The following is a 25,213-nucleotide window of genomic DNA, read 5'->3' as shown; positions in this document are numbered from 1 at the left end:
AGTTTAACCACATTCAGAATATATAGTCACAGAAAAATGTTAAATAAGTTAAATATATAATCTTAGGTATTCTATGCTCATAATGCTCTCTGTCTATAGATATATACATACATGAATATCACAAAATGATAAATTATTATAAATACCTACAATTTTAACTGATACAATTTCCTAAAATCAATATATCTAATATTTCTTAGTTGACTTAGATTTTTTTTTTTTTTTTTTTTGAGACAGAGTTTTGCTCTTATTACCCACGCTGGAGTGCAATGGCATGATCTCGGCTCACTGCAACCTCTGTCTCCCAGGTTCAAGACAGTCTTTTGCCTCAGCCTCCCAAGTAGCTGGGTTTACAGGCGCCCATTACCACACCCAGCTAATTTTTGTATTTTTAGTAGAGACAGGTTTCACCATGTTGGCCAGGCAAGTCTTGAACTCCTGACCTCAGGTGATCCACCAGCCTTGGCCTCCTGAAGTGCTGGGATTACAGATATGAGCCACCGCACCAGATCTGTTTTGTGCTCACTTTAAAAAGAATGGTTTTCTTTTGGTGAAACAACAATAAAAATCTGCTTATTTTATGATATTTTCAGAAGACTAAGATAAATATTTATCATTTCAGAAAAACAAATGAATAACCAATATTTTTAGACAATAGATAACAGGCATTTATTATTATCATCTGAGGGGGCTATGAAATCAATTGAATTGAAAAATCAAAATAGAAATACCCAAAGTTACTTTTTTTGAGACGGAGTCTCGCTCTGGCGCCCAGGCTGGAGTGCAGTGGCCGGATCACCTCACTGCAAGCTCCGCCTCCCGGGTTCACGCCATTCTCCTGCCTCAGCCTCCCGAGTAGCTGGGACTACAGGCGCCCGCCACCTCGCCCGGCTAGTTTTTTGTAATTTTTAGTAGAGACGGGGTTTCACCATGTTAGCCAGGATGATCTCGATCTCCTGACCTCGTGATCCTCCCGTCTCAGCCTCCCAAAGTGCTGGGATTACAGGCTTGAGCCACCGCGCCTGGCCTCCAAAGTGATTTTTAAAGCTGGCGTATCACAATTCTAAAGTACATTATAAGTGTATTACCATTTTATATGACGCTATATATAATGAATCAAATTTCTTTATGCCGTGGTCAGATTTTTAGTGTTCAGGTAATGAAAGAAAAGCAAACGTCTTAGGTTTATGCTATACTCTATTAAAAATATAAATCAGCTTTGAATTTAAAACTGCATTTTATCCCAAAAGCAACACTCTCCAACCAGAAAAAAAAAGCTTGTGAAAATTCTGTTACTTCTTAAAAATCATCACCAAATCTGTTATTGGTTGTGAGTAGTTGGGACATACCAGTTCAAAGCCTACAATATTAAGAAGTAAAACTAATACAAATAGAAACAGACAGGGATGTATTCCAAAATGAATATTCTACTATTACCTTTATGAAAGCTACTGCATAAAGGCCTTTATTCTTTAGATAATTACTATCAGAAATATTGACTGTGATAAAATGGTTCACTTAGACATACTACATGTAGACTTAATAGCACAATTTTCACTAATTTGTCAATCCATGTTTTTATTTGTTAATCTGTATAGCTTATAAAAGGTCGGGCGCGGTGGCTCACACCTGTAATCCCAGCACTTTGGGAGGCCAAGGCGGGCAGATCACTAGGTCAGGAAATCGAGACCATCCTGGCTAACATGGTGAAAACCCGTCTCTACTTAAAAAAAAAAAAAAAAAAAGTATAAAATTAGCCGGACGTGGTGGCAGGCACCTGTAGTCTCAGCTACTTGGGAGGCTGAGACAGGAGAATGGCATGAACCTGGGAGGCAGAGCTTGCAGTGAGCCAAGATCACACCACTGCACTCCAGCCTGGGAGACAGAGCGAGACTCCATCTCAAAAAACAACAACAACAAAACAAAAACAAACAAACAAAAAAACTGTATAGCTTATTAATGAAATAAGCCAGAAATACTATAAAGAATAAAGATAGAACTTATATCCTGCTGATGTCTGAATGACCACATTTTTAAAAAAATCTGATACTTTGATCTTCTAGATCAGGGTTTGGCAAACTCTTTGTTTAAAAGGCCAAATAGTCGTTTCTGTAGACCAGTTGATATCCTTTGTAACTACTGAATTCTGCTATTGTAGCACAAAAACAGACACAGGCAATATGTAAATGAATGAGAGTGCTTGTGTTTCAATAAAACTTTATTTACAAACACTGATAGCATGCCAAATTAGGCATGTGGGTAATGGCTAGATAAACTCTTCATTTTCTGGAAATAGAGAAATATAAATTTATACCTACACACATATACATAGTTCATGAAGTCAATTATAATGTATTGCTACAATGGTTCAAGTATTTACTTTTATGTAGGAAAAATAGATATGAAAGGATAAGCTGAAGTTCATATTTCTTATACTGATTACTGCAAATACTGTGGTTTCATCCTTGATATTTTTTTAATCTATTGCATCCATTGATTCATTATTGTCATTTTTATTTGCATCAGAAAAGACAAAATATTAATTCAAAACAACTTTCTGTCAGTAATCATGCTTTTAAATAGCTAGAGAATTATCTATGACTTGAGATGCTTCAAAATAACTATAGTGCATATATTAGAATACTGATACCTTTTGAAAATCCTTGATATTAACCAGGTTGAATGAAAATATGTGATCCTTTGCTCCAACATACAGCCTACTCCGTTCCTCATCCAAAAGGAAGGTATGATAACTGGAGCTGTTGGCCAAGCCATTGAAAGTGATCACATTGTTGGATTCCAACATTTCTGCAAGGTAACAAAGCAAAACATTGGGTATTAATGTGAAGCACTATACAAGCATAGACTGTCGGTACATGGTAACCTGACTATATTGACTGTTGTAGCTATCAATCTGTGCTTATTCTTCAGGGTACTAAGAAATATATTGGAACCGGAACCAAAATGTGTGCATTTTACTTTTTTTTTTTTTTTTTTTTTGAGATGGAGTTTTGCTCTTGTTGCCCAGGTTGGACTGCAATGGCGCGATCTCAGTTCACCACAACCTCCGCCTCCTGAGTTCAAGCGATTCTCCCACCTCAGCTTCCCAAGTAGCTGGGATTACAGGCATGCACCACCACACCTGGCTAATTTTTGTGTTTTTAGTAGAGACGGGGTTTCTCGATGTTGGTCAGGCTGGCTTCGAACTCCTGACCTCAGGTGATCTGCCCACCTCGGCCTCCCAAAGTTCTGGGATTACAGGCGTGAGCCACTGTGCCCGGCCTGCATTTTATTAAAATGGGAGTTATATTCCTATTTGCTGGTTTCATACTTAACATGGTACAGTCCTAAAGACGAGAGGAAGAGAAATACCTGTACTTTAGTGACAGGAACACTTTCAGATTAAAAATAACATTAAATTTAAGTCCACTTTTGTGTTAAGAAGGTAATTGTTGGCTTCTTAAAGATACGTTTTGCTCAATGCACACACACACACACACACACACACACACACACACACACACCACCCCCATGGGATAGAATTTTTGAGGATTCTCCAAAACTGTATCTCCAAAACTCTATGTCCTGAATCAGTGCTTTAGATTTTTCAGGTGCACACTTAGTAGGAAACTTTCAGCAGCACACACAAAATGTAGAATGCGATGTGCCTTCCAAAGACAGAAAGCTGCAATGTAGACCTGTTCTAACACCTGTTCCAGCTGTTAACATCAGGAAACATATATTAGTCATGTGACCGATTGCCTTGTTTTATCTATTTGTCCTACTGACCTCTTCATTTTATCATTTTATCATCAAAAATATGATTTCAACAGAGGATAAAATTCATACTCTTTAACTTAACACTAAAGATCAGGTCACTATCATTTCAGTTTAGACCCTATCCCAGTACTTCTCATGTCCTCTATCATGCGGAAAGTCATGCACTGTGCTCATTCACTCCTTGGCCTTTGTTACTATTTTTCCTGACTCCGACAGCTACAGAATAGATCCACGCTTAAAGCTAGTTCAAATGCAACTGCCAAGAAATTCTCAGAGAGCTTCCTGTTACATTTTGCTTGAATTACTCTTATAGCCTGCATCCCACTGTCAATTATTGCAATCTTATCTACCAGAATGAATATTCCCTCAGGAAACAGATAATTAATAGCTCATCATGCCTAACTCACATGTTTTTTTCATATTACTAGGTCAACAACGTAAAATGGAATATCTATCTTTTTGTATATTTACCTATCCTATAGGCAAAAATTGTTAACTAATTGTTAAAAGATACTTTTCTCATTTCTTCATGAGAAATAGTATAATACTAGACTGGCCTTACTCCCTACCACACCCTACTCCCCACACACACAAAAAAAAGAAGCAGGAGAGGAAGGAAGGGACGGAAGGAGGGAGGGAGGGAAGAAGGAAGGAAGGAAGGAAGGAAGGAAGGAAGGAAGGAAGGAAGGAAGGAAGGAAGGAAGGAAGGAAGGAAAGAAAAGAGTTTAATTCATGTGAATCACAGCTGAAATAAATGAGAGGGGTTAGTCTCCAGAGAAGAGGGACAGATAATCCACTACATAATATCTTAATTGAAATGGAAGTCATTGGCTGGGCACGGTGGCTCACGCCTGTAATCTCAGCACTTTGGGAGGCCAAGGCGGGCAGATAACAAGGTCAGAAGTTCAAGACCAGCCTGGCCAACATGGTGAAACCCCGTCTCTACTAAAAACACAAAAAATAAGCCGAGCGTGATGGTGGGTGCCTGTAATCCCAGCTTCTCGGGAGGCTGAGGCAGGAGAATTGCTTGAACCCGGGAGGTGGAGGTTGCAGTGAGCCGAGGTTGCACCACTGTACTTCAGCCTGGGTGACAGAGCAACATTCAGTCTCAAAAAAAAAAAGACATAACATTCATTTCATTGGCACCCCAAAGATTACAACTGATCGATGCTACACTACGCAGAGTAAAAAGACTGAAATTTCAGGCACTCTGAGTTGTGTGAGGATGGAAATGGGCTTCTGCCAGAGGCAAGGGCTCTGTCACTGGATATGTTCAGGTCCTGATTGAATGGTCATTAGAAAAGATCTGTTTATCAAATGGATGCCCTTCATCCTTACTTCCAATTCTAAGATCTATAATTCTACCTTAGTTTCAGAGAGGCCAAACTTAAAAAAGAAAAAAAAGCCCACAAACTTAAAAAAAAAAAAAAAAAAAAAAAAAGGCCACCTCGGCCTAAACCAAAAAAATTACATAAAGATATTAAGCAATTAAAGGGTCATGTAAGAGATACAAGAATGGATTTTAATTGCAAATGCATAGAAACTACATAGGGGATCTCTAAGCATTAATTGGAAGAAGTTGTAGGAAAATAAATACTATAGCTATAGATTTTGGAGTTATACAACTATAAGTAAGAACACAAGCATCACCACAGTACTTATTTATTTTTTTTTTTTTTTCTTTTTTCTTTTTTTGAGACGGAGTCTCGCTCTGTTGCCCAGGCTGGAGTGCAGTGGCCGAATATCAGCTCACTGCAAGCTCCACCTCCTGGGTTTACGCCATTCTCCTGCCTCAGCCTCCCGAGTAGCTGGGACTATAGGCGCCTGCCACCTCGCCCGGCTATTTTTTTGTATTTTTTTTTAGTAGAGACGGGGTTTCATCGTGTTAGCCAGGATGGTCTCGATCTCCTGACCTCGTGATCCTCCCGTCTCGGCCTCCCAAAGTGCTGGGATTACAGGCTTGAGCCACCGCGCCCGGCCCACAGTACTTATTTTTTAGGTGTACAAACGAGGACAAGTTCCTTAAACTCCCTGGCCCCAAGTTTTATAGAAGATGGGGTGAATAATGTATCTTTTAAGAGTTCATGTATCTTTTAAGAGTCACTGAGGTAAAATTAGATAAAGCCTGTAAAAAACCTAGAACAAGCATTTCCTAGTAAGCACTCAATTAAATATTTCCTGTTTGTATAAGTAGAGGTTAAATATTTGTAGGTTGATCTTCTTGACCAGATGTAGCAAATTACAGTCCAGATGGAGTAGACTGAAAACTACATATATAAATATATATGTGTGTGTGTGTGTGTGTGTGTGTGTGTGTGTGTGTGTGTGTATATATATAACCTATCTTACTAAGTGTCCTAACTTGTTAACATCAGTAATTTTGTTTGGTAGAGGGAAAATAAGAATAGCAATATGTTCTTTGATTTACACTAATATTAAATGTAATGACATTTTAAGAACAATAAAGTATTCCTTCTTCTTTTAGAATGTATGTATTCTCAATTCTAAATAATAAAAGGAATGACTTTCTATATCACAGTTCCAAACAATGAAAATACTTTCTCAATTGAAAAATATGTTCTAGGGTGAATTTTGCAAATTAGTTTGGACAGAATTATTGGTCCCTACGTACAGACAATTTATGGAAGTTTTTGGTGGCTTATATTTGAAATCATCATGAAAACAAACCACAGTTTTAAAGTGTTACTTCTCAACAGTTTGATTTTTTAAAAAAGACAATACTTTCCTGGCATATGTGTTAGTGGCTGTTTTCCATTGCTCTCAAATGTGCTTAATTTTGTCTCATTGTTCCTTTCACTCCAAATCCTTTAGATGTTCTTCTCCAACACGAGCTTTTTATATTGCTTTATAACTTAGAGAAGAGTCTTAAAAACAAATGTCAGTGAACAATACAAATTCTGGATTGCTTAGGTTATATCACTACTTTCCAGTGTGAGATTAAATAGAAATTGGGTGAAATTTTATTAGATTAAATAGAAATGTGGGTTAAAATCAGACACATTTTTTTTTTCCAAATCTAGTTCTCAGATTCTTCAGTAATTTGTTTTCCTCAGTTAATGCATGACTTTGACTTTCCTAGATGTAGAGACAATTAGCTGCATCTGATAGTAAATAACTTTGAATGTACTCCTTCAGCATTTTAAGTCTTTCTTTTGTTTCATTTATGTATCTTACAATGACATAAACTGCTATGGGAAGTATAGTAAAATTCACTAATGTGAAATGTGTAGTATTCTTCTAACTTCTTACATCTTACCTATGCTCCTATTCAGTTAAACAACAATTGTTATTTTTAAAAAACAACCGAAGTTTCTATAAAATTAATTTGACTATGGTGAATCTGAGTAGGACAAAGCTTTTAAAGGCATTAATTCTCTTTGAGTGTAGTTGTTTTTCTCTGGTTGAGAGATTACTTCAACTTCCACACGCTGTGTCGAATTATAAGAGAAGCAAATGTAGGATTGTAATTAAAGATGCCATTTCAGAACACTCTTTAATAAAGTATGTATTCTTAAATATGGAAGGTGAGTAAAGAAGCATTCTGTTCACTCCAGATTCACCAGAGGATTTAGTGTATTTATGAGTTGCTTAATGACAGCATGGAAAACACACTGACTGTAAAACCAGACAGAGACAGGCAGTTTGTGCTCAATAAGTGCTAATTATTGTCACCATTCTTACTATTATATAATATAAGACAATGAAGATGACAAGCTTTAGTGTATATAGCTGGCAAGGCCAAAAAAAATCAACTTAAATAATTTCAAGTGTAGTGTTGTCAATTATAAATAAATTGTACTCTCTTGTGATGTAGTTTCACAAGATAGAGGAGTCTCATGAAATTCAAGACTCATATATAAAGTCCATTTGACAGATTTCTATTTAAGAGTATGTTACAAAAGAATAAATTATAATTGATCTATAATATGCTACCAGTTAATCATGGGAGAAAAAAACATATTTTATAATGAGTCAATTCTAATTTTTATTCTATTTATCTATAAATGTTCATATTTGCTTTTCCCCCCAGAGTAATCATAATCTCTAATGTATATTTACTTTTGAAAACAAGCATTTGAAGGGAGAAATTCATAGCAATCACTATCAGTCCCACATTTGAGATATTAAAGGTTATTTTCTAAACTAGTGTTCTTCTTATGCATGTGTTTTGTTATATGGAAAGAAAAAACACACTTACACCAAAATCATGCATGATGATTGAGAACACTTACACAAAAATAATAAAAGATGATTCACCCCTACATAACAAAACTCTATGTTTCCTGTTATGTTCTGATTTCCTTTAGGATGAACACAGATTTACAAAGATGGTTACATTACAATGACTGGGTCAGATTCTCAAAAAGGCAATGAAATGAATACAGATTTCTGGTTTGCAGGACTGCCCGGAACTAGAATTTTTATAGTGGGATGAAGAATTCCTGTATATTTGACCTTCAAATCTAGACAATATCCACCCTGTTCTTTATATTTCTGACTTCTGTTACATTTTTCTGTCTCTCTTTTTCCCTTCTAAGTTTGGTAACATGAAAGGTAATAGGACCCCACCAGTTGCTGGACTCAAATGAATTGCCTGTATTCATTGATGGCTTTAGGCTTATGTCCTTTTTCCATGACTTGAACTTTGTCCTTTTCATAGAACAGTCAAAGAACCCATTGAAAGTAGTCAAAGGCTGAGTCTATATGAAGCCAAAACATTTTGGCTACATGATGACCACATCTAGATATTTGTAAATATTGGAAAGTTCAGTAAGGTCCGACAATTTTAGATCCTATATTTTAGTACTTCCTAGATTTTATTTTTAATTTCATGAACCAAAAAAGTTCAAGAATAGAGGCTGAAATAAAGGTTCACAACTTTTTCTTGTACTATAAGAACAAAAAAGAAACAAAGGCAAGGACTATTTGCTATCATTGTCATTTCATTAGGAAAAAAAAGCCATTTTATTTTATGAATAAAATGATCAAAGTGAGCAAAGACAAGAACAATGAATAATCTTCAGTGATAGATATATTTGCATAATGGAAAAATTCTATTTATTTTCTTTATTTCACCAAGGACTAGTTTCTAACACTTTATTATATGCAAGATTAGGACCTTTCCACACACTGATGTTTGGCAAATACAGCTCTAAGGTAACTGTGTGGAGGATGAATTCTACTCCTACTATTTCTGGTCACTGCATCTTGTCATTGTGTAGATGGAGCCAATACCAGTGGGGATCTATATGCTTTTATTTATTCGGTGATGCTGAGAATATTCTTTCATTCTACACTGTTTGCTAAGTATTGTTTGAGTCCATTTATTAAAAATTATCTTCTAACTTCTATCGTAGTAAACACTTAAAATATGCATCAAGCTTACACATCCTGATCTGTTACTAAGTTTTGCCTTGACTAGTCTCTCCAGTTGGTGCCAGAGGCCACAGCAATCTATGAAACACAGCTCTACTACCTTTTCCTAGGACATGTTTCCAAGCTCTTCTTCCAACTTTTCCCTTTGCATTTATTGATGTTCTGTACTCTAATGTCTCTATCCACTGAATTTATGCCAGGATTCTCCTCTGCCAGATGCTTATTTTTAGTTAATATGAATAATTGGTTTTACTTGTATAGACTTTCTTTTTTTTTTTTTAACATGTATTTTAAGTTCAGGTTACATGTGCAGGATGTGCGGGTTTATTACATAGGTAAATGTATGTCATGGGGGTTGGTTGTACAGGTTATTTCATCACTCAGGCATTAAACCTAGTACCCATTAGTTATATATCTTGCTTCTCTCCTTCCTCCCACCGTCTACCCTCCAATAAGCCTCTATGTGTGTTGTTGTTCCCCTCTACGTGTTGTTCCCTTCTATGTGTCCACGTGTTCTCATCATTTAGCTCCCACTTATAAGTGAGAACATGCAGTATTTGGTTTTCAGTTCCTGTGTTAGTTTGCTAAGGATAATACCCTGTAACTCCATCCATGTCCCTGCAAAGGACATGGTCTCATTTTTTTATGGCTGCATAGTATTCCATGATGTATATGTACCAAATTAAAGTACAAGATGCATGTACCTGAGCTTTGTACAACTAGTAAAGGTTCATTCTCATCCCAAGTCCAACTCCCATACTTCTAGACTCCACACAAGACACAAGTGTCCTAGGCCATGTTGTCAGGGAGATACACTATATTTTTTCTCAAATATGCTTATAAAACTTCAAGGGCAGAACTATATGTTATATGAATTTATTTTTCATTTTGTATATGTGAAAAATATTTATGTAAAGTAAGTTGTTCATAATCTAATTTTATGATTCAGATTTTTATCACTTAACTATCATTCACCTACTAAAGTCAACAAAAACACATTTAGTCCATATTATATATAACATATAGACCTTGACTAAAAACTATGTGGAGTATTAAGAATAATAAAAACTTTTATGCAAACGTAGACAAATACCTTTAGAGAAGCAAAACCTAAATCAGTAAAAGCAACAACAAAAAGAGGCTAACTATAGTTAAGGAAGTTAATAGGAGTTCATTCCCATTTTTTTCTCACGAAGAAATTGACTCAGTTAGTTAGGCTATCAGGAATATCCTAGGTCACAGAGCTAGTATGATGTAGAGTTAAGATAACTATTTCCATCTGACATCAAAGGTCTGGGTCTTTCTGTTTTTATCCGTAATCACTACTAAGGAGGGTATATTTTGGAAAATACTAAGAACTGATTTTTGAAAAGTTTGTTACCTTTCACTCTCATATAATTTGCTTTAGCTAACAGCTCTTGCATATTTATATTATTTTATTTGCTCTGTACTTGGTCTTTTTACACATTAATAACTTGGTGGCTAATCTTATCTACAACTATGGCTTTCATCACTAGCAGTATTTTGACATGTCTCAAATATATATCTTCCAAGAGATATTTCCCTCCAAAGTCCAAACAAAGGCTTACTAGAAACCTCTATTTAGATATTGTACAAACATCTCAGAGTCTGCATGACTTAAACAGAATTCACTCCTTTTTCTTCTTTCCATTACTGACATCATCACCTTTCTGCATGTTTTAAATTTGTTGTATCAATCATCACAGACCCATGCAAGTCAGACCCTTCTTTATCATTCATTGATCTGATCCATCACTTCATTTTTGCTTAACACAATAATTTGTCCTGTATTTTCTTTTGCTTACATACTCACTGCCACTGTCCTAATTTAACTCCCCATAATATCTTCCCTCAATTACGGTAATCATCTTCTCACAGAACTTCCTTTCCAGGTTTACACCAACAAACCATGTTACATACTGCCCCCAGAGTAAACTTTCTACAAAACACATGCACTTTCTACTGGTGCAAGATGACAGAGTAAAACCATGTGTATTCTATCCCCTTCTTTTGACTCTCAGGAAAATAAAAAAGATGAAAAGTGTAAGAGGAAAATATACATATTAAATAAAGAAATAACACCAATTGATATCTAATTATTAAGGAAATATTTCAAATATACTGAAACTTGAAACATTTTGATATAAAATACTGAGATCTGGCATATCTCTCCATATATTCCAAGTAGGATAGAATTAGTTAACAAATCATAGAGATTGCATCCACAAACTCTTGTATTACAGAAACACGCTCTAGGAGTCTACACGACTATAAGATTACTGGAACATGCCCATAAAGAGTGGAGGTACAGATCGAACACAGTGGCTCAAGCCTGTAATCCCAGCACTTTTGGAGGCCAAGGTAGGGGGATCACTTGAGACCAGGAGTTCCAGACCAGCCTGTGCAACATAGCGAGGTCCCATCTCTACTTAAAAAAAAAGTTGCTGTGTGTGCTCAGGCTGAGCAGGAGGATGGTTTGAGTCCAGGAATTCAAGTTTGCTGTGAGCTGTGATTACAGTGTGAGACCCTGTCTCACGAAAGAGAAAGAAAGAAAGAAAGAAAGAAAGAAAGAAAGAAAGAAAGAAAGAAAGAAAGAAAGAAAGAAAGAAAGAAAGAAAGAAAGAAAGAAAGAAAGAAAGAAAGAAGGAAGGAAGGAGGAAGGAAGGAAGGAAGGAAGGAAGGAAGGAAGGAAGGAAGGAAGGAAGGAAAGAAAGAAAAGAAAGAAAGAAAGAAAGAAAGAAAGAAAGAAAGAAAGAAAGAAAGAGAGAGAAAGAGAGAGAGAGAAAGAAAGAAAGAAAGAAAAAAGAGAAAGAAAGAAAAAAGATAGAAAAGAAAAAGAAAGAAAGAAAGAAAGAAAGAAAGAAAGAAAGAAAGAAAGAAAGAAAGAAAAGAAAGAAAGAGAAAGGAAATGAAAGGAAAGGAAAGGAAAGGAAGGAAGGAAGGAAGGAAGGAAGGAAGGAAGGAAGGAAGGAAGGAAGGAAGGAAGGAAGGAAGGAAAAAAGAAAATAAAAATAAAAAGTGGAGGTATAGGTAAAATATAAAGGCATGGTCATCATCATTATAATCATCATTTCAACTAACATGGGCAAGCCAAGCTAGATACTGTTCTAATCTCCCTCTCCCTCTGTCTCTCTCTTTCTCTCTCTCTCTCTCACATACACACACACTATTTATTGTGTATGCATTATCCTTCTTCTAAAGGATATCACTGTAGGTAAATTAGTATGAGGGCAAAAGTGAAAGGTATGAATACCTGACTATCCCACAGGGTGTTTCTGATGGGGCTTCATGAGAAACACAACAATCACACCAATCAAGATATGAAAAATAATAATAATAATAAATAAAGTGAGGTGTATTCCCAGAAGAAAATATATTAAAGATCACAGTGTGTTTAAAGTCAAAACAACAAAAATCATAGGCTGCAAATTCCTCCAGCTCATTTCCTCATTGTCAGAAGGAGGAAACAAGTTCACTAAAATGTAAATGAAGGGCATAGGAAAGAAGAGGAGTTGGCACAAGAAACAGAGGATTAATTCTGGTTGCAAAAGTTACAAACTAAGTAATAATAAAATCTAATTTTTTGAAAGAGATGAATTGATTAATATGATAATAGAAATGAAAGATAAGGAAATAAAACATAAAAATAGAGTTGAATCTACAGACCAAAAAGTTTCTTACAGAAGTAATAATTAATGGAATTTACTAAATAAAGAAAAAATACATTTGGAATTTATGTGGAAAATTGAGTCACGTACAAGGGAGGATATCAGGTGGACCTCATACTTGTTCAAAACAGCATTATTTGTCCCCAGGGAAGCAATTTGCACAAATAACCAAGTGAAAATATCTGTGACACAGCAATTTGTTTTTCAAATGAGAGACGTATCACCAGTCATTCTCAAACAAGTGAGGTTTAAGGAAATAGAGCAAACATTCAAGAAACTATAACAATAACAACTTCTTAATAATGAAATTCATTCAAACAAGGCATGAATCAGAATCAAACAGATATTACATTACTTGCCTCCTTAAAACCTGGCTAGAATTTTTCATTATCTATGTGATTTGGGCTCTTTATATTTGACATACTCATTTGTTTGCTCCTTCACCAATAGAGTGTGTGTAAGTGTATATGCATGTGTGTTTACCCCTATATACAGCAATATATAAATATGTATTTTATTTACATACACAAAGAATATTTCCAATTAGCTCGATGACATGCCATCTATAGACTCACAAATTAGAATGCTCTTTATCTCCCCAGTGCTTTCCATCTTCCACCCTCACCTGCTTAGGTAGATTTATTCACCTTTCAACACCCACATCAACCCTCTCTTGTGAATTCCTTGACCTTCTAAGGGACAATGCATCATGCTTTCCTTTATGAAGCATAGTGCCCTGTACATACGTAGATTAACCACTGCTTTATCTCCTTAGCTCCCCTTCTAGAGTTAAAATATGCTGTCTTTACTTATTTTTGTATGTCTAGCCCTAGAACCTACTCCTGGAATATACCTATTACTGACACACAGAAGCAAGTGAGTCAATATATGTGATTTGAACCACATTGTTTTTTTAAAGCAAAAAAGCTTTAGAAAGAGTAAATATGATAAAAATATCTAAGAAAAAGCAAATGTGGCAATATAAATTATATGTCAGGATATACATTAGCTTTGCTAATTAAGTTATAAATTATGTTCAAATGACTATTAAAATTATACCATCTAAACCTTAAATTATTTATAAATTGGCTATGAAATAACAATTAAATGGCTAATGTTTTTTAATTCTATGTGCTCAGCACTGTTATGGTTGTTTTACATACAATAATCACATGAATAAATTTCTTGAGAGTTCTGTTTTGCCAGCAGCATTAAACACAAAATCTACTGAAACAGCAAAGTAACTTGTCTTTATGTTCAATTTCTCTCAATTTTAGTATACTCTTCAAGTCACCGACATATAAATTAATGAGAAGACATTTCAAAAATGTAATGCAGCCGGGCGCAGTGTCTCACGCCTGTAATCCCTTCACTTTGGGAGGCTGAGGAGGGTGGATCACGAGGTCAGGAGATTGAGACCATCCTGGCTAACACGGTGAAACCCCGTCTCCACTAAAAATACAAAAAAATTAGCCGGGCGTGGTGGCGGGCGCCTGTAGTCCCAGCTACTCGGGAGGCTGAGGCAAAAGAATGGCGTGAACCTGGGCGGCAGAGCTTGCAGCGAGCCGAGATCATGCCACTGCACTCCAGCCTGGACGACAGAGCAAGACACTGTCTCAAAAAAAAAAAAAAAAAAAAAAGTTATGCTTTTATTAAAACAAAGCACAGACCTACACCCACCACCTTTACCTTAGTACCATCTCATTAATAGCAGTTGCAGTCCCTAATCTTGTTTTGCTATCTCATTTTATGCCTGTTTCTGTAAGTTTCCACAATTCACTCTTTTCTAAACCTAGGTTGCTGCCTCCCGCTTGTAGTTTATGTTCCCTTTTCTTGTGCTTCAAGCTGCAGTTACAAGCTATCTCTCCCATCAAAGACTTGAGAATTAGCAGACATCTATCCTCCGATGGATGCCTCACTGTGCTTTCATTATAACACACAGTCATAAATTAATTGCATGCCACTTTTCTGCTTGAGTATTAGAGTACACACATTAGTTCACTTAGATGTAAAGGTTAGCACAATGCCATATGGGTCAAATTATACGTGGAGGAAATGGTTAACTAGATAATCAATCATTAAATTAAAGATCTAGAACGATCTTTAGACTGTCTGAAGTCTGACTACTTGCATTTAGAAAAGAGCATACATGACTTCACCATTAACAGTTGCAGAGGTCAGATTTAAATATAAGTCTCCTGGCTCTACATTTGATGTTCTTTCTAAATAATTTTCTGGAAAAATTGTGACTTTAATATTTCTCCACATTTTTTGCTCCCTGGTCTCTGATATTGATAGTAGCCTTTTGCACAAGAATATAGGCAAAAAATAAAAGTTGCAAACAATTTACAAAATAACTAATGAGCAACATTAATTTTTACTTCTTAAGGGAATAACTGGAGTTTAAATGTAATGATTGCATAAAACAAGTAAATGTCATAATGTGAACAAAAATGGATAATTCAAATGTGCATTGCCATCGGTCACTCGTTTTTGTGTGAGATGATTAGTCAGTAAAAATTTAGGATTAAAGTGCAGATTCTTCTTTTAAAATTCCCATTGGTTTTATTTAATGCTTTGAGTGATGGGCTAGTAATCTAGAAATCAAAATTTTGTTTCTGATTCTGCCTTATATTTTAATTATATATGAGACTCCTCTATAGGCAAGTCTCTATTACCAATCAGTCCACTGATAAGTGCTCATTAAATACCTATGAGTGGTACGGATTGTATTATCATTAGCAAAGTGAAAAAGAGGAGGCTTCTTTGCTTCATACAGTTGAAATACGATTTTTTCAGTCAGTCTTGCTCAATTATTTACTGTAACACAGCACATGTTTCAGAGTGTTCTTCAAATAACCATATTTCACATGGCTACAAGAAAGCACGTGTTTTTTAAAAAAAGAAAGCACATGTTTTCTGACATTTACAAATTATATATACTACATTTTCCAGTAACAAAACAGTGGAAAATATTCACATATGGAGAAATAAATAGTGATAAACCACTTTGTCACCCATTACCTGTTGCGTATGTCTACTATAAGGCATTTTTAAAACTAAGAATGATTTATTTAAATTGTTTTAATGCTGAGCAAAATGAGTGTTTTTAGAGATAGAAGCTTAGTATTTTATCCAGGATATTTCTATCATTTCCATCCCAAGATACATTTTGGGGAGGAAAAAAGTCTTCCTTATTCACTGACAAAAACTGATCTGTATAAGTGCAAATATACTGGAGAACATATTCTTATCAGTGTTCATGGACTGATATATATCTGAGGCAAGCGTCTATTTCATTCCCAGAGTGAAAAGAAAGAGAACTCAGGAGATCACATAGACATACTCAAGGATCAATCAAGTAACCAGATCAGAGAGGCAGGCTTGTGTGGCTGGTGGTAGGAATTACCTAAACTGTAGATTTGTCTGACAACAGGTGCTTAGTATATACTTATTGAATGAATGAGTAAATGGATTACGGAATAGTCGGATAAAGTAGATATGTTTATGAACATGTAATAGTGCATATGGGTTAGATAGCTCATAATTTATCATGCTGCTTTTACTAGTTTTACTCTCTTCATTTTTTGCAACGTGCCTGGTGTTATAAGCGAATGCAATTTAAATTTGTCATTTTAAAAAATAGTTGTTTCCTTCAGAGGTTATTTTTTTCTTTGTCTTTCTTACTCTCTCTTTTTTCCTTCCTCTCTTTTTTTTAAGACACTGTCTCACTCTGTCGCCCAAGCTGGAGTGCAGTAGCATGGTCTTGGCTCACTGCAACCTCTGCCTCCTGGGTTCAAGGGATTCTCATGCCTCGGCCTCCCAAGTAGCTGGAATTACAGGCATGAGCCACCACGCCTGGTTAATTTTTGTATTTTTTTTAGTAGCGACGGGATTTTGCCATGTTGGCCAGGCTGGTCTCGAACTCCTGACCTCAGGTTATCCACTCACTTTGGCCTCCCAAAGTACTGGGATTACAGGCATGAGCCATCACACCCCGACCCCCTTTTTTTTTTCTTTTCTTTTTTCTTTCTTTTTTTTTTTTTAAAGAGGCTTCTAGAGAACATTGATATGACATTCCTAGCTATGTCCTGCACCTTTATCTAGAATAAATACATTTTGATTACAAAGACTTCTGGCTTCCCCATAAAAGGATTTCGTTTAAATCAGAGCTCCATGCAGAGGGATGGAAGGAGATGGGAGAGCAATATGTTGAAAACCAACAAATTCAAAGAATCTCTCATGAAAACCATACAGTATAGTCCGGGTACATTGTTATCTTAGTCACAATAATGTCCTATGTCCTATTTATGATAGCACATTATAAATTTGTCTTCCCTAATAGTGTGCTTTAATTTTGGAGTGGACACATTTTGGAGTTTATGAAGTCAGATACCCTAATGAAATTTGTACATAACAATTCATTGATATATTATAACTTTTCTAAGTTGACCCTTGAACAACATGGGTTTAAACTATGCGCCTCCACTTATATTTGTATTTTCTTCTACCTCTGCCACCCCTAACACAGAGAGATGAATCCTTCCTCTTCCTCATCCTCCCCCAGCTACTGGACAAGAAGACACTAAGGATGAAAGACCTTTATGATGATCCACTTCCACTTGAAGAGTAAATATTTTTTCTTTCTAATAATTTTCTTAATAATGTTTTCTTTTCTCTAGCTTACTTCATTAGAAGAAAATAGTGTATATAGTACATAGAACATACAAAATATGTGTTACTTGACTGTGTTATTGGTAAGGTTTCTGATCAACAGAAGGCTGTTAATAGTTAAGTTTTTGGATAGTCAAAACTTATATGTGGATTTTTGACTACACAAAGGGTCGATTCTTCTAACCCCCACCTTGTTCAAGAGTTAACTGTATATACAAAGAAAAGAAGGAATAATTGGATTATCATGTAGATAAGTTGGCCAAGATTAAGTTCTACTATATCCAGCTCTCCCCAAGTAATTATTTAGTGAAAACTATCTGAAAGTATTAATTCTAGAAATTATTTTGATGGCAGAGAAAAAACAAATAACAACTTAAGGATTTTATCTTCATTGGCAAATGAGAAAATGTTAAATTCTTCCATTTTGTTTCCAAATACTTTCTTGCTATTAATGTAATTGTCTAAAATTGGGTCATATTTAGAAATGTTGTAAGATTGAAGTTAAATATTATGTGAGCCAGGTTTGGTTTAAGACCCCTAAGGACAACTCATGATTCCCTTGAATGAAGCTAAAATTCCAGCTTGTTTGTTGAAAATCCCTGCTCTCCCAGGACCCATTAAATCAAGCACACCTCTGGGTTGGAAAGGACAATAGACTAAAGATTTTCTAGACCAATGCAGGACACACAACATTAATCCCCACAATGTCAAATGTCAAATTCAGAACCAGCTTTACCTCTTGAAGATTGGGCAAAAATATAGCATAAGCTAATTTCTCATTAAACTTCCTTCTCTACTTCACCATAAAACATGATTGTGTACCATTGACAAAAGCAAAACAAAAACAAAACACTACTAACAATGTTAAAATTACAAGTCATAAACCTTGTTTAGAGTGAAATATGATCTCTATTTAATCCCTGCTGGCCACAACATTCATTGAAAATGAGACACTAACATTAGTTTGAAGGCAGAGAATAACAAGGGTAAAATTCACCTTTCCACATGAAAGAAGGGGAAGTAAGTGTTATTGCTCTTAAATTCTAACAAACTCTCATGGCAGTTCAATGTGAGCAACCAGAAGAGTCATGTAATATCACTAAGGTTGCTGATTTCTTAATTCTTTCATTTTTCTGATATTTATTTTGCATGTAAAGAGTTTAAAAATGAATATCTTTGTCAATCACATCTTTATAACAATATTGTCATTAATCAGTTTTGGATTGAATAGTTGAAAATAGTTTTATGTATTTAAAATTGAAATATTATTTATTTGAGGATAACTGGTAGGAATTATTTTTTAACTTCATCCTCAAATTAATAAATTGTTATGAAAATAATTACCTATGTATGTCTGCCTCATGAAATTGCTTTAGAAGCTGAGGTTATGTACTTGGCTGTGTCTCTAAGTGGCAATATATTTTCACAAAATTTCCAAGATTTTAAAAATTTATTTTATTTTTATATTTTCTATAAGATAATTATGTAAAGCAGGCATTTGTTTTTATTAGCTTAAATGCTACTGCATTTAAATGTAAAAAAGTTGTAAAAACTAGCAGAATTATAAAATTGAGAAAAAATTCTAGCTTTTCCCAATTATAGCTGTTATTTTATCATTTCTAAGTACTCAAGGTGGAAAAATGACTTCCACTTAAAAATACTTCTACTTAAAAGATCAAGAAATTAGTTTAAAAGTTCATAGTTGAGTTTGTTTGATGATCTTAATGACTTTCACCTCATTTAGTAAATCAGAATCTAAAAAATGCTATACCCTCCTTTTGATAAGCTCTGGAGTTTATCAGCCCTGCTTTGCCACTTCATTAGCTGTCAAGAACCAGTAAGTGATATTGCTATGAAAGTCTTGATTCAGGTAGTTGAAAATGCTCTTGTTGCAAAAGTACCAATTATCAACAGACTTGAAGTTAAAAGAGGGTCTATCAGGAGAGGCCTGTCATCCACGTACATACAGTTGGTTATCATCTTTGTGGACATCAAAGAAAGAGGGAGCATTTGAACTATCAGTAGTTCACTTATAACATTCAGAGGAAAGGACACACACTGATTTAATATACACTGCAGCAGAGTTATTACTGACCTTAGAAATCTTACCCTATGATCATGTGATGGCAAGTAAATGAGAATAAAAGGTGATTTGTTTTTCCCCAAAGGAAACAGCATAAAATATGAAAAGATGCATGTTTTAATCTGTACGTTTAAGTAGTTTCTTAAATTTAGCCTTGCATTGTTTTATGGTGAATGTTTCCTTAAATGTGTTTTTGTTATTTAAACAACTCTGCCATGAATTTCCCCTTTAATATAGATATACCATTTGAGGTCTAAAATGGTACTTTAATAAAATTTACTTTTAATTACAAAGACTTTTATTTCCTCTCTAGCTTCTATTACACTTCTCTACAGTTAAGCATAATATTAAACAAGAAAAGCGTGTTGATATAAAATCTTGAATAGTTCAAATAAAAGTTAAAAATATTTTCTATTTACATAACACTATTTACATATTAAGAACAATTCACCCATTTCTTTGCTTGAAGAAAGCAAACATACATATTAATGAATGAATCCTTTATGGACATGTTCCATAAAACACTAGTTCCTTGTGATGTTCAATGGAAGAAAGGGTTCCATGAGAAAATGAATTCAGGAGAACACTACATATTTTATTATATTAATTTCAAATAAATATATTAAAGATTTTGGGAGGTCTAGCTGTCAAGACATTTCCTTATAGAAACCTTATTAAACCAAATGTCTCTCAATTCTATACAAGATAGAACCATTTTTTTAATATATAGTGTAACTTAATTTTCAAGGAATATTTAGAGAGATACTGTAATATTAATAATAAACTGATTATTAAAAATACAATACAATTTATGAGTAAAGCTGGGATGTCAAAATATTTGGGGGAAAATAGTTTGATGGAAATTGGTTAAAAATCATAGACATTTCTTTGGCTAATTATTTTGAAAAGTCAATACAGATAAGCTCCTTTCTTTAAGGTAAATAGAACCTAAAGACAGGTGATGACGCCAGGCACGATGGCTCACGCCTGTAATCCCAGCAATTTGGGAGGCCAAGGCGAGCGGATCACAAGGTCAGGAGTTCGAGATCAGCCTGACCAACATGTTGAAACCCCGTCTCTACTAAAAATACAAAAATTAGCCAGGCATGATGGTGGGCACCTGTAATCCTAGCTACTCAGGAAGGTGAGGCAGAAAGATCGCTTGAACCTGGGAGGCGGAGGTTGCAGTGAGCCGAGATCGTGCCACTGTACTCCAGCCTGGGCGACAGAGCAAGACTTACTCTCAGGAAAAAAAAAAAAAAAAAAAAGGCAGGCGATGACATTAGTGCAATAAATATTTTAGATCTAATTCAGATGAATTTATTAATTCATATTGTCTAAATAAGAAATCTGGGCCGGGCGCGGTGGCTCAAGCCTGTAATCCCAGCACTTTGGGAGGCCGAGGCAGGCGGATCACAAGGTCAGGAGATCGAGACCACAGTGAAACCCCGTCTCTACTAAAAATACAAAAAATTAGCCGGGCGCGGTGGCGGGCGCCTGTAGTCCCAGCTACTCAGGAGGCTGAGGCAGGAGAATGGCGGGAACCCGGGAGGCGGAGCTTGCAGTGAGCCGAGATCGCGCCACTGCACTCCAGCCTGGGCAACAGCGTGAGACTCCGTCTCAAAAAAAAAAAAAAAAAAAAAAAAAAAGAAATCTGGATGGTTTCCTAGAATTTCAATCATATGCCTAGAATTGAAAAAAAAAATAGAACATGTCACTTTATATTTGCTGTAAGTTTTAAGAGGCAATATTTTTAGAAAATACATTTATATCAAGATATTTTTGGTCAAGCCTGTTATTGGTTTATTTCGAAGACAATTATATTTTCATGCTGAAGCAGCATGTCTGAAGGTCTTGGGTCCAAATGTCCACCTCTCTTTGAGAGTTGTGGAATCCTTAAAATGACAGTAGCTAATTTAATTCCATTTGTGTGCAAGATACTGCATTTTACAAAAGCAGCTGTTTTTCGTGGACTAAGTCCAGGTTTTCTCCTCAGGATATGAACCAGTGACCTCATACTTCCAACTCAAGACCTATCTATCAACACTCTTTCCCATGAAGATTTTCATGACGCAGGATTCTGCCTATGATTGAATCAGCATATCCAGGACCATATAAAATAGTGTCTCTTTTAATTAAGCTCAAATATGCGCATCTTACATTGAATTTTCATATTTTTAAAATTTACTCCAACTCTCTGGGAGAGTTGTGGTCTATTTTAGCTTTCATCAAACTCTATACTTTACTAGTCCACTGCTTCCACATTTTGAGAAGTCAATGTGCTTTGGGCAGGTATGCTTCCTTCTTCCCAAACAACTTGGCAAAATCATTTGACCTCAAATAGGCCATCTTTTCCACTTTAGGAATTTCTCTTCGTTGGATTATAAATTGTGTCAACTTTTACCAAACATTGCCTTAAGTGGTTACCAAATGCAGCGTTCTTGGCTTGCATTACTTGTTTCTGCTTTACACTCATTATCTTAATTTAATCATGTAGGAGAGGATAAGGAAGATTAAAGTCAAAATGTTTTCTTACTCTAACTTTTCCAATAAAACAGAATTTAAAGTATGTATTCCATTTGCTGGTAAGAGCTGCTGAGATTTTTTTAGAAGTTATGTTAATAATTTTTTCCTTGTATTTATATCAACGTAATATAATTTTCAGATTCAAACATATTTAGTTTAACTGTAGGGTAAAAGAAGATTCAGAAAGCTCAGTTTTTGCTCAGAGTATTTTATTTAACCCTAGATAGATTTATGAAAGAACTAATGGCAAGATTCTGTGTCTTTGTCTGACTCTGTTTGACCACATATAAAATACCTGTCTGTAAATATTTTTCAAGCAAACTTTAAAAAGTATGACGAAATGTCTGAATATCTTTAAAGCCCTTTTTTGAGTTAAAATGATTCCAATTTTTTAAAGTTTCTATATAGCTTTTTATAATTAGGATTTTGTAAATTACAACAAGTCACATTTTGTTTTTGCCTTTTCCATATCATCCTTTAAAATCAAAGGTTATTCATGTTTACATGACGCATCAGAAAAAAATAAAGAAATTATGGTGTTTATACTTTCTTACTTCTTAGGGTGTATTTCTGACTAAAGTATAACATCTTTTACTTATGGCTATGACAACAACTTGGTTATTTAGACTCAGTCAAATTTGAAGTCTCCACTGGTGAACGTTAGGTGACAAAAGTAATCTTTCAAATATTACCCATGACAGGTAATCATGAACCTCTGAAAGTGTAACATTTTATAAATGTTATTGTTAGAGCTATGATAGCATTCTCAACTTGCCAGCATTTCCAGTATAATCCATTAGAAAAAATGATTTAGATTATTGTTGCATAATTGAGGAGGCCACAGAAATTATTATTTTATCACTTCCTTTAATATTCATTGACTGGATTCTGTGTGAAGAAATTATTTGTAAAATATACATTCCGATTCTACGTATGTGGCATGTTTCTGTGGGAAAGTTTGTACGCATGTGAGTCTGTATACAGTGAAGATACACATGTCAAAAAGACATGAAATGTATGTGGGAAGATTATGTTTTTTTACCAGCTGTGTGTTTTAGCCATAAGATTTTTTTCTCTATATATTTATTTGAACGAAAGTCATCGTCCTCTAGCCTGACCCATAAAATGTTAATCCTTTCAAGAACATTTCAATTTCTTTTGTTAAAGGAACTCTGTATAACATTATGAATCCCAGAGCTGGTTTTACAATACATTATTATCAAATTCTTACTTGTAACTAACCTTTTCACCTGCAATATCATGGCCATGCTTGAAATGTCTACTATTCATGCCAGCACTGATTTAAAATACATGTATAGAATTTGTTTTGTCTTTAAATTCCTGAAAAATTAACAATCAGCAATGTAATTTTCAATCTGGGTACATTTTGATCAAGAGATTAAATGCTCCATGCAATTTTTACATTACCTGAATATGTGCGTGAGTGAAAATGCACTCTTTTAAATGGCAGTAGATGAAATGCCGATTATTAACATGTCTTTGAGTACTAAAGTCTGCTAATTTTCCTTCACACTGGTACTTCTGCTTTTCCAGACTTCTCATAACAATACTTTACAATGTGTGTTTACATGCAACAATGCAGGTATAACTACTAGCTTTAAACCATTTTTCCATGCTGTAAAATGACTACATCCTTTGAAATACCATACTTCATTGTTGAGAGATGAATAACATCTGCAGGCATCTCAAAAGCCTTGAGTTCACAGTCTTTTGAGTACTAATTTGAGAATTCACACGCACGGTTTTGTTGTTATCATTGATGACCACAACACTGTTTAAAAATCTCTTAATGTTAAGGGGATGCTGGAGAGCAGATCTGCTGGGAAAACATTAAAAGGTGGGTGTTGTGTTCTTAACTGCTTTGTGTGTATATGAAAATAGCGCTGGAGCATATGGCTAGTTCAAGCAATTTTAATATTCTGACTAAGGTATCTTCTACATTTTAACTATGAGGGAATTGATAGAAAACCAGTCGTTGAAATTACCCAAATTTGGAAAGTCATTGTTAACTCCATCCTTAGAATACATCTCAATCTTACACACATCTTTCACTTGCCACCACTACTGCCCTAGTTGAAGACACTCTTTTCTCCTTGTACTCATGCAACAGAATTCTAAATAGGCCATAGCCTATTATTTGACTACAGCATTTAATGTATTCCACACAGAACTATCAGGCGTATACCCTTAAAACATAGGTCATATCATACAATTCCCTGCGCAAACTTCCTACTATGTTTCCCTTTACATATGGGATAGAAATCCCAACATTTAAATTTTCCTTAAGTCCCTGTCATACTAGAGTCAGTATCTAATTAATTCCTCCCTCCTTCCTTATACTTAGAGATAAAGTTCTTTTCTGTCATAGGTCTTTAGCTGATGCTATAACTTTGGTCGGGAATCTTCCAATCCTCTCTACCTGTTCTTCCCTTTGCTACATTGAACCTTACGCTTAATTTAACGGCTACTTCGTTTTTTTTTTTTTTGAGACGGAGTCTTGCTCTGTTGCCCAGGCTGGAGTGCAGTGGCGCGATCTAGGCTCACTGCAACCTCCACCTCCTAGGTTCTAGTGATTCTCCTGCCTCAGCCTCCCGAGTATCTGGGACCACAGGCACACACCACCACACCTGGCTAATTTTTGTATTGTTAATAGAGACAGGGTTTCACCATATTGGCCAGGCTGGTCTTGAACTCCTGACCTCGTGATCCACCTGCCTCGGCCTCCCAAAGTGCTGGGATTATAGGCGTGAGCCACCCTACCTGACCAACAGTTACTTCTTCAGTGATGCCTTACCTGATGTGACAACATAAAATAAACCTCCCTGTTAGATTTTCTTGTGAGGGCTTACTTGCTTCACAGCATTTATCATAGGATGAAACTCTATATACGTACATTTCTCATAATTTTGTGCACTGCCTCTCTTCCCAACTAGATGATAAGTGTCATTTAGGTAGTGCCATGTATGTTTGTGCTTCCTTACATAGCCTGTACCTAACACGGTGCCTAGCACACGGTCAGTACTCAGAAGAAATTAATTAAATG

At 35.3% G+C, this 25,213-nt stretch overlaps 1 protein-coding gene across 2 annotated transcripts in view; it reads right to left on the bottom strand.

Annotated features, from left to right (window-relative positions):
• Nucleotides 1-25,213, bottom strand: part of SEMA3A (semaphorin 3A) — a 534,862-nt gene that overhangs the window by 163,224 nt on the left and 346,425 nt on the right. For both annotated transcript variants that reach the window (XM_005550353.5, XM_005550356.5), the window contains one exon: nucleotides 2,651-2,808. In XM_005550353.5, the coding sequence (XP_005550410.2) occupies nucleotides 2,651-2,808 (158 nt within the window). The remainder of the gene's footprint in view (nucleotides 1-2,650; nucleotides 2,809-25,213) is intronic.

Source organism: Macaca fascicularis, chromosome 3 (assembly GCF_037993035.2).
Source record: "Macaca fascicularis isolate 582-1 chromosome 3, T2T-MFA8v1.1".
In the NCBI taxonomy this organism is placed as follows: domain Eukaryota; kingdom Metazoa; phylum Chordata; class Mammalia; order Primates; family Cercopithecidae; genus Macaca; species Macaca fascicularis.
The sequence above is the reverse complement of the archived record's forward strand: the minus strand, read 5'-3'. Positions and strand labels throughout refer to the sequence as shown.